General features: G+C 38.9%; 1 protein-coding gene and 1 long non-coding RNA gene across 2 annotated transcripts; both read left to right on the forward strand.

The window, feature by feature from the left end:
- Positions 1 to 3,190, forward strand: LOC110895881 (NADPH-dependent pterin aldehyde reductase). The gene is made up of 5 exons (XM_022143262.2): positions 1 to 286; positions 425 to 494; positions 2,358 to 2,551; positions 2,637 to 2,809; positions 2,925 to 3,190. Exons 1-5 carry the CDS (start codon positions 62 to 64, stop codon positions 2,992 to 2,994), a joined length of 732 nt encoding a protein of 243 aa, XP_021998954.1. The 5' UTR covers positions 1 to 61; the 3' UTR covers positions 2,995 to 3,190.
- Positions 3,191 to 4,705: 1,515 nt separating this feature from the next.
- On the forward strand, positions 4,706 to 6,246 carry LOC118490577. The gene is made up of 2 exons (XR_004889390.1): positions 4,706 to 4,829; positions 5,955 to 6,246. It is a non-coding gene; the product is annotated as an uncharacterized LOC118490577 (long non-coding RNA).
- The last annotated feature ends 2,525 nt before the right edge of the window (positions 6,247 to 8,771 follow it).

Below are 8,771 nucleotides of genomic sequence, written 5' to 3' on the forward strand. Positions count from 1 at the left end.
AGGGAGATAAACGCTATACTGACTGGTGGGCAGACACATACATACATACATATTTATATGTATGGTGGGAATGATGGGTGGTGGTGTTGTAATGAAGGGCGGAGGTGGGCAAAAGACGGTGCTGATAACAGGCGTTAGCAGAGGACTGGGAAAAGCCTTAGCCCTAGAATTGGCCAAGAGAGGCCATTTCGTCATCGGCTGCTCTCGCTCTCAGGATAAACTCAAATCTCTACAGACCCAACTCTCTTCCGACGACGACAAACACCTCTTCTTCAATCTTGATGTCGTTAGTTTCTTACTCAAATCCCCCCCCCCCCCCCCAAACTTACTATTATTCATATTCACTTTGTTTTATGTGAAATTGAGCCCTAATTTACGAAGGGAGGAAGGAACCCTAAATAATAATTATTATTATGCTGTTCAGTGTTCAAATAGCAGTGTTCAGGATTTGGCACGACTTGTCATGGAGAAGAAGGGGGTTCCCGATATTATTGGTAATTCACTTTTTAGGATTATGTGACTCCTTTTTTGGTTGTTTAGGATTATTATGTGACACCTTGTACTTAACATTCTCTTAAATTCACTTGTCACCTGTCTGTAAATGAACCATTTTTCGCTTATCTTTTGAATCCACATGAACAAGTTTTTTTTGTTCATTTAATTGAATGAACCAACACGGACATGTTTATGTTCCTTCATTGAAATTTGTTTTTGTTTGTTTGTTTATGTTCACTCATTTATCTTCGTTAGTTTCCTTTACGTATCCATCTAAGTTTTGTAGGCCCATTACAATTTAGTCTACTATCAGCCATCACAATCCAACCTAGTTATATTAAATTGTGATGCATTTGATAATAAACACAACTACACAAGTGCAATAGCATCCACATTTCCATCTCATGGTTTCCTATAAAGCATAACTGCATAAGCAATGGCAAACACTCTAAGGTGCTGTTTGTTTTTGAAGAGGTAAAACGTCTGCAGTCTACGGATCACATCTGCAAAAGAAGAGGTGGACCAAAGGTCTGCAGTCTGCAAGGAGAAGAGTGTTTGTTTTTTTACTTATACAAAAACCTCTTCTCACAACACAGACACAACACACAACACTCCTCTCTCTCTCTCTGCCTTCATCCCTGCTGCCATTGTTGCAAGATCCGACCTCCGGCGACCATCTCCTGCTGCTGACGTTGAGCCGCTGCCATGAACCTCGAACCAGCTGCTGCTCTTTCTCTCTCTCTCCTCGGTCCCCTTCTCTTCCATCGTCTCTCTCTCTCGTCTCTATGTCCCATCGCCGCCGCCGCCACCAGACAGTGGTGGTGGTCGGCCGTTTTGTTGAACAAGGGAGGAGGTGGGTGTGGTAAGGCTGTCGTTCAGGATATCGGAGAAGATATCGGAGAATGGAGGAGAATAGGGGTTTGTTTGGGTGTGTATAGTGGTAGCCGGAGATGGTCGCCGGAGGTCGGTTCTTGGTCGCCGGAAACTCGATTGGACAGGAGAGGGAGAGGTTTCGGGTGACCGTGATGTGGTGGAGGTTGAAGAGGAAAGGAGAGGAGAGAAGAGGTTTGAAGACATGGGTATAAGTCTGCTTGGTGAAGAGGTGAGGCAGAGGTAAAAGGTCTGCAGATCTTCAAGAAAACAAACAAGCTGCAGACCCTTATGTCTGCGCGCGTCTGCGCGACGCAGACATAAGTGCTCAGAAGAGCTTTTACCCAAAAAACAAACACCACCTAACTTAGAGTTTGTAAAATACTAGTGTGTACCTTCTCTCATGTATGTTCATGCTAACTTCTTATACCTTTATGACCGATGTTTGGATATGGTTATATGTAATATGGACTGAGATTGAAAGGGTTAGCTTTGAGGGGTTTTCTTTCAGAGAAAATCACGAAAACAACCATTTTTTGGGTATGTGTGTACGCCTGACAAGGTTATACCTCCATTGCCATAAAAACGCTAAGTTATGTCACCTATCGATATTTGTTAGAAATGTTTTGGAATATACAAAGTTGAGCCACTTATTAAGACAAACCATATATTTAAAAATAAAGTGGATATGTGAAAAGCATATAACTGAGAGTAATTTAATAGGGGGGGGGGGAGGGGGTCATATATTATACTTTTAAAGAGAATCTGAGCATACGTGAAACTAAAGTAGATAGACGAAATTTGTTCGCATAACTCATACCTAGAGATGTGAAAACTTGTCTGACATGCTCACGTGCGTATAAATATATCAAAAATGGCTAATTTAGTGACATTCTTAAAAAATTATACCGCAAGCAAGTGAATGCTCATTGTGATGCGCTATTTGTGATCCTGGTAGCATTTTGTTTGCTTATAGAAGCATATCTGTGCAGTTAATAATGCAGGTACCATAAACAAAAACAACAGACTATGGGAGGTTCCAGAGGAGGAATTTAATGCTGTGATAGATACTAATCTAAAGGGAATAGCAAATATGTTACGACACTTTATTCCGCTTATGATTGAGAAAAAACAAGGGATTATTGTGAATATGTCATCTGGGTGGGGAAGATCCGCTGCAGCACAGGTAAAAAACAAAATAAATATTTTAACAATTCTTCTTGTGAATATGTCATCATGGCTCTTTTTCTTGTATAAAAATGGAACAACAGGTGGCCCCTTACTGTGCCTCAAAATGGGCAGTAGAAGGGTTGACCAAGTCGGTGGCAAAGGAGTTGCCAAGCGGCATGGCAGCCGTTGCACTTAATCCGGGTGTCATAAACACCGACATGCTTGCATCATGCTTTGGCTCTTCATCCAGTCTGTACCAGGCACCTGACGCATGGTACATACAGTATAAGTATATTTGTAAATCTGCATTAGAATAATCAAACAGTCTGAGTCTTGGAAATCAGGGTTGCAATTGTTGTAATTTGTTTTGTTACCTTTTCTGTTTTCAGGGCTCCCAAGGCTGCTGATATGATACTAAATCTCACAATGGCTGATAATGGTTCATCTCTTTCAGTATAAATATCAGATCAGATCATTGTAGCATCTTTTTTTCCATATATAAATATGCATAGCTGTGTTGTTGAGAACCCAAAAATCGTTTGCTTTATCCGAGTTGAAAGGCCCGGCCCTTCTAGTTTAGTTAATTTAGTCTTTTTAAAACGATATGAGTTGTTTTTTATGGATATCCAATTCCAATCCCAACTTAAGTTGTTTTTATTGGAAGCACTCATCAAAAAACCCCCCAAAAAACTAAACCACCCCCCCCCCCCCTCCCCAAAAAAAAAAAAAAATCTAAAAAAACTAAACACCCACCCCCACCACCACCCAAAAACCTAAACTCCCACCCCTCACCCCCTCGGCAAAAAAAAAAAAAAAATGTTTTTGGGGTGGGTGATGGGGGAGGGGGGGGGTGGGGGTTTAGGTTTTTGGTGGTGGTGGATGTTTAAGTTTTTTTTTTTTTTTTTTTTTTTTTTTTTTTTGTGTGTGTGTAGTGGGTATTTTTAGGTTATTGAACACTTGTCACTTTATAAATTCTTCTTACACTTCTTACAATTAGGATCCTTTGTATTTGATCCTAATCCCAATACTTGATTCTGATTCTACCAGTTTTCACTTTTGCTACTTTACATCATTTTGTAGCAACTCTTGTTTCAAACCAACACAACTTTTACGATACAATCCCTCTATTTATTCCAGTCGTTTACTTGGCAACTTCTTTTTATTTGGCTAGAAATTCCACTTTGACGTTGACCACTTCGTTGACTTTAACTTTAGTTAAGATAAGAAGAGTAAATTACAAAAATCGTCCTTTATGTTTGTCGCTTATTGCAAACTGTGTCCTTTATCTTCAAAAATTACAAAAAAACGTACTCGATGTTTGCAAACCCTTGCAAAGTTATGTCCTTTAACACTTACTCAGTTATTTTTTATGGTTATATCTGATCTAATGATCCTCACATAAGGGTATATTGGTCATTTTACTTCAATTAATAAAATAAATAATTCAGATCACCCACTCTCTCTCTTTCAACGATTATCTCTCTCTCTCTCACTCTAACTTCACAGTCGGCTAAGAATAATCTTCCACCGCCGTCACCACAACTTACCACCCACTTGCCGCCGACTACCACCAACTCCTTCCCTTCAAGATCTCCGGAACCACCACCCTTTCCCTTCCAACACCCATTCGAAACCCCAACTACCCACCGTCTACAACCACCACCGCACCTTGAAACCCTAACGCCGTCGGGATCTTCAGCAACATAGACCAACACAAAATAAAAAGGCTCATCATGTTATGTGGGCTAATTTTATGGATCATTGGGATTTAAATCAACATATATATGAAACAGAGCAATAAATACCAACAAGTGGTGGAGATCTTAATTGTGGCGGAGCTTGACCAAAAGTTTCGAGTGGGCGTAAAGTGATGGGACCCAAATTTTTTTTTTCCTATCGTTATGTTTTGGGTTAGGTCGGGTTGGCTATTCGATTCAAGTCGGGTCAAATAATAATAGCTCCAAATAAAACAAAGTGTATATTTACAAAACCACCCATCATTTATATACAAAGTTTATAAATATTTAGGATATACAATTTAGGAAAAATAATCGGGGGGCGATCCTATATAATTTTAAAATTTTCGGACAAAAAATCGGAACTTATACACTTCTAACCGAAACACTGGGGTGGGCGGGTGCACCCCAGACATCCACAATACTTCGCCAGAATACGATTGTGGAAGATGAGAGTGCCGAGAGCTTGGAAGAATCATCATCACTTTGTTTTAAGGGTGCATTGACCCCAAAAAATGGTGTTTTTGAGAGGTCAATAACAGAGGGGTTAAAGAAAAGGTTTCTGGATCCAGTTGTTGGAGAGAATAAGACTACATGGTATGGTGATGGACCATCCTTGGAGGATGATCCGCCACGTAGGCGCCACATCATAGTCCTCCCAAGGATGGATCATCCTCCAAAACTAGGGGGCATGGGAGGATGGTCCTAGTCATCATCCTCCACCACTTTTATATATTTTTTTTTTTTAAATCTCCATCTTTTTTTAAACATTTAACAAATAAAGTAATAAAATATTTTAATTAATATTATAAAACATCCTCTTCCGAAGATGATGAATACCACTCGGACGAAGACGATGAAGACATTGATGAAATTGAGGAAATTGAAGAAACGGGTGAAGCCATGATATTTTTTTAGCGAGAAATGGTGTGGAAGCGGGTAAAAAATGATGCAAAATATGAAGACTTTTTATAAAAAGAGATGAGTGGTTTATAAAATGTGAGAGAGATGGGGTGGTATTGGGTGAAAAGTGGTGAAAAAAGGGGTTAAGGGTGTGAGTATTTATAAAAATGGTATTGAAATGGGTGTTTATTTGAAAAGTAGCCGTTAGTTTTTTTTTTTTTTTTTTTTTTTATTAATATTCAAACGGTCATATGGGGGGCCCACATCTTTTTGCTTCGTCGAGAACGTCCGAAAAGGGACGGAGAGGACGGCGACGTATGGGGGCGGCACGGTGTTTGGACCGTCGCCGACCCGCGACGGGCCGGGGCCGACCCCCGTACCGTATAGCCTAAATACTTTGTTTGTTTTGAGTCCTAAAATTCATGCACACAGTTTTGAGTCCAAATGCCATTCAACCGCCAAGCATCCACCATTTCTTCTTTTTTGACTCCATTATTGGCAGCTCTGTTTAAGAAAACATGGAATTTGAAACTGATTGAGTCTGGTCTGTTGTGAACTGAATTGATTGAGTCTGATTTGGAGCTAATTTCACTGTTTGTTAATGATTTTATGTTATTAGAGTCTATTTTTGAAGCTAATTTCACTGTTTAGTGATGATTTTTATGTGATTGAGTCTACTTTTGGAGTTAATTTCAGTGTTTTGTGATGATTTTTATGTGATTGTGTCTATTTTTGGAACTAACTTTATTGTTTACTGATGAATTTATATGTGATTTGTAGAGGACGAAAAGGAAACGAAGTCCCCTGCTGCTGCATCCATCTCGATTGAGAGAGGGAGAGAGAGAAAAGAAGTAGAAGAAGAAGACAGTGGAAGGAGACCCTCTCAGGCGGTGGTGGTGGATGGTGGTGGGAGGTAGTGGTAGCGGCGGCAGGTGGGTGGTGGTGGTCGGTGGTCAGGTGGTTGTGATGGTGGGTTGTTAGAGTGAGAAAGAGTGTAGAGATAGAGAGAATGTATGTATTTGTTTAATATATAAACAAAATTCTTTTATTTATTATTTTTTATAATTTTTTATTTTATTAATTAAAGTTAAAATGACCAAAATACCTTTATGTGGGGATCACTAGGTCAGATTTAACCATAAAAAATAATCGAGTTAGGGCCAAAGGACATAACTTGTAAAGGTTTGCAAACATCGAGTACGTTTTTTGTAATTTTTAAAGATAAAGGACACAGTTTGCAATAAACGACATACATAAAGGACGATTTTTGTAATTTACTCAGATAAGAATTAGGGATGACAATGTGTCGGGTTTGGGACGGATTTAAGTAATCCCAACACCAAACCCGATTAGATAAACTTCTCCCAAACCTGTTGCGTTTCTAGCCGGTAAATACCATTCGGGTATCAGGTAAATCTATTATTAATTTAAAAATTTACCCGTTGAGTATATCTGACCCAGAACTAGAGGTGTACAAATCGGTTTTTTTTGGAAAACCGGTTACGGTTAATAACCGGTTCGTTTTTTTCAGCAAAAAAAAAAAAAAAAAAACCGGTTACGGTTAATAACCGGTTTTAATATGGATAAATTGTAACCGGTTGTAATCGTTCCTAACCGGTTATAAAAAAAAAACCGGTTTTTTTGTTTCGATTAATAACCGATAGGATTCAAACCGGTTAAAAAAACCGGTTAACAAAAACCGGAAAAATAACCGGTTCTGCAGAAAGATGCAGGAAGTTCACAGAATGTTGTTTTTTTCATTTTTTTCAGCTTTTTGGGCTGTTTTGTTCACAATTCAGCTAGTTTTGTTATTTTTTGAAGTGTAAATGCAGTTTTTTATACAAAAATTAACAATAAACTCATAAAAAGTTAAACACATAATAATATCATTAGTCTTGGAACAAACGGTTGTACATAACAATGAAATACGAACGATAAACATAACAAACGAAATGCGTAAACTTAAACTATTAATCCGCAAGAACGTCCACTAATATATATATTTTTTTAGTGGAACTACAATACTAAAATATATCTTGAGAAGCCTCGTTTAATCTTCTTCGCCCGAACCCGAAGCCGAACTATTGCGTAGGAATTCATCTAATTCTGCTTCTTCGTCGGTCATTGGGGTTGTCAATTCGGCTTCGACCTCGTCCTCGTAAACTTCTTCTTCGTAATCTAATTCTTCCTCGAGTGAGCGTGTGTCTTGACATCTCTCCGCCGCATCCAAGTAATCTTTTAAGCAAATCGACATCTCAACCGCCTTAGGTGTTAGTCGAGTCCTCCTTATCGAAATCACCCTACCACTAATAGAAAAAGCACTTTCCGAAGCTACCATGGAAGCTTGGACCGTTAGTAAATCTCGGGCCATTGTGGCTAAGATCGGAAATTGATCTTCCTTACTTTTCCACCAAGCCAACAAATCAAAATTTTTAAAGTCTTGTGAACTCATCATTTGTAGAAAGTTCGACCCACCATACCGACCGAGTTCATTACTACTAGTGTTACCACGATGCATTTGACTCGACTCATCATACAGTTGGTTATAAACATACAAATCGGTATCTTCCATTTGACTTGAACCTTCACCGAAAGCGGCGTTTCTCATTGACTCGTGAATGTGTGACGAGGTTGTACCATATTTTGTTACATAAACATCAAAAAATTTTGAAAGTTGATCGTTGAAACGAGCTTTTGCGGCTTCACCAAAGTTTGGGTCTTGAGTGGTGTTTAAATTCAATTGGTGTGCAATTTTTTCAGTCAAAGACCCGGTTCCAAAAATATTAAAACAAGGGTTTAGAGCGGCGGCACAAGTGAAAACCGCCGGTAGTTCTTTAAAATATTTTCTTATTTTTTCCTTCATTGTATCCGCTATGTCATAATATGGTCCACCTCTAACCGACAACTCGTTTACTTTCAAACACATTTTAAACAAATTGTAAAGTACCAATGAACTTGTTGGATAATAAACCCCCGATAAAGTCTTTGTTGATGTTTTGAAAACTTGAAACATTTGTGTAACCGTTTCAATTGTATCCCAACCCGATGTGTGGTAAGGCGAACACTTTCCACGACTAGCCAAAAGATATTGAAAAAACTTTTTTTTTCCAATTTGTATGTTGTTATACATTTGTCGATTACTTTATATATAGCTTCACCGGTGTGAGGGTAATCGAATAATTTAAACAAAATCGTGCGTTTCATCATTTGCCACGTCGCCGGTTCAATCCAATGGGCGGTGACACAAATATACGAATCGGGTGAACCGTGCGGTGCGGACCAAACGTCGCTAGTCAAGTTAACACCGGTTTCTAATTTTTCAAAATAAGAAATTAATTCTAGTTTAGCTTTTTTCCACAATTTTAAACAATCCCTCCTAAGAGTAGCACGACTTACATGGGTGTATCGTGGTTGGAGAGTTCGTTGAACCATCTCTATATAGCGTTGGTTGTCGAAGTGGTTGAACGACAAACTTTCTTGGATTACAAACTTCACCATTTCATCCCTAACCATATTGAAATTGTAGTTGAAAATATTAGCGCCATCACTTGCCATGGAAGCTTGACCACCAATGTGTTGTTGTTTCAACGCCTTGCA

Source organism: Helianthus annuus, chromosome 3, assembly GCF_002127325.2.
Source record: "Helianthus annuus cultivar XRQ/B chromosome 3, HanXRQr2.0-SUNRISE, whole genome shotgun sequence".
Classification (NCBI taxonomy): domain Eukaryota; kingdom Viridiplantae; phylum Streptophyta; class Magnoliopsida; order Asterales; family Asteraceae; genus Helianthus; species Helianthus annuus.

Coding starts and splice junctions, on each gene's coding strand:
- LOC110895881 (XM_022143262.2), top strand. CDS start 62: ATGGTGGGAATGATGGGTGGTGGTGTTGTAATGAAGGGCGGAGGTGGG. Junction 287..424: donor TCTTCTTCAATCTTGATGTC/GTTAGTTTCTTA, acceptor TATGCTGTTCAG/TGTTCAAATAGCAGTGTTCA. Junction 2,552..2,636: donor GAAGATCCGCTGCAGCACAG/GTAAAAAACAAA, acceptor ATGGAACAACAG/GTGGCCCCTTACTGTGCCTC.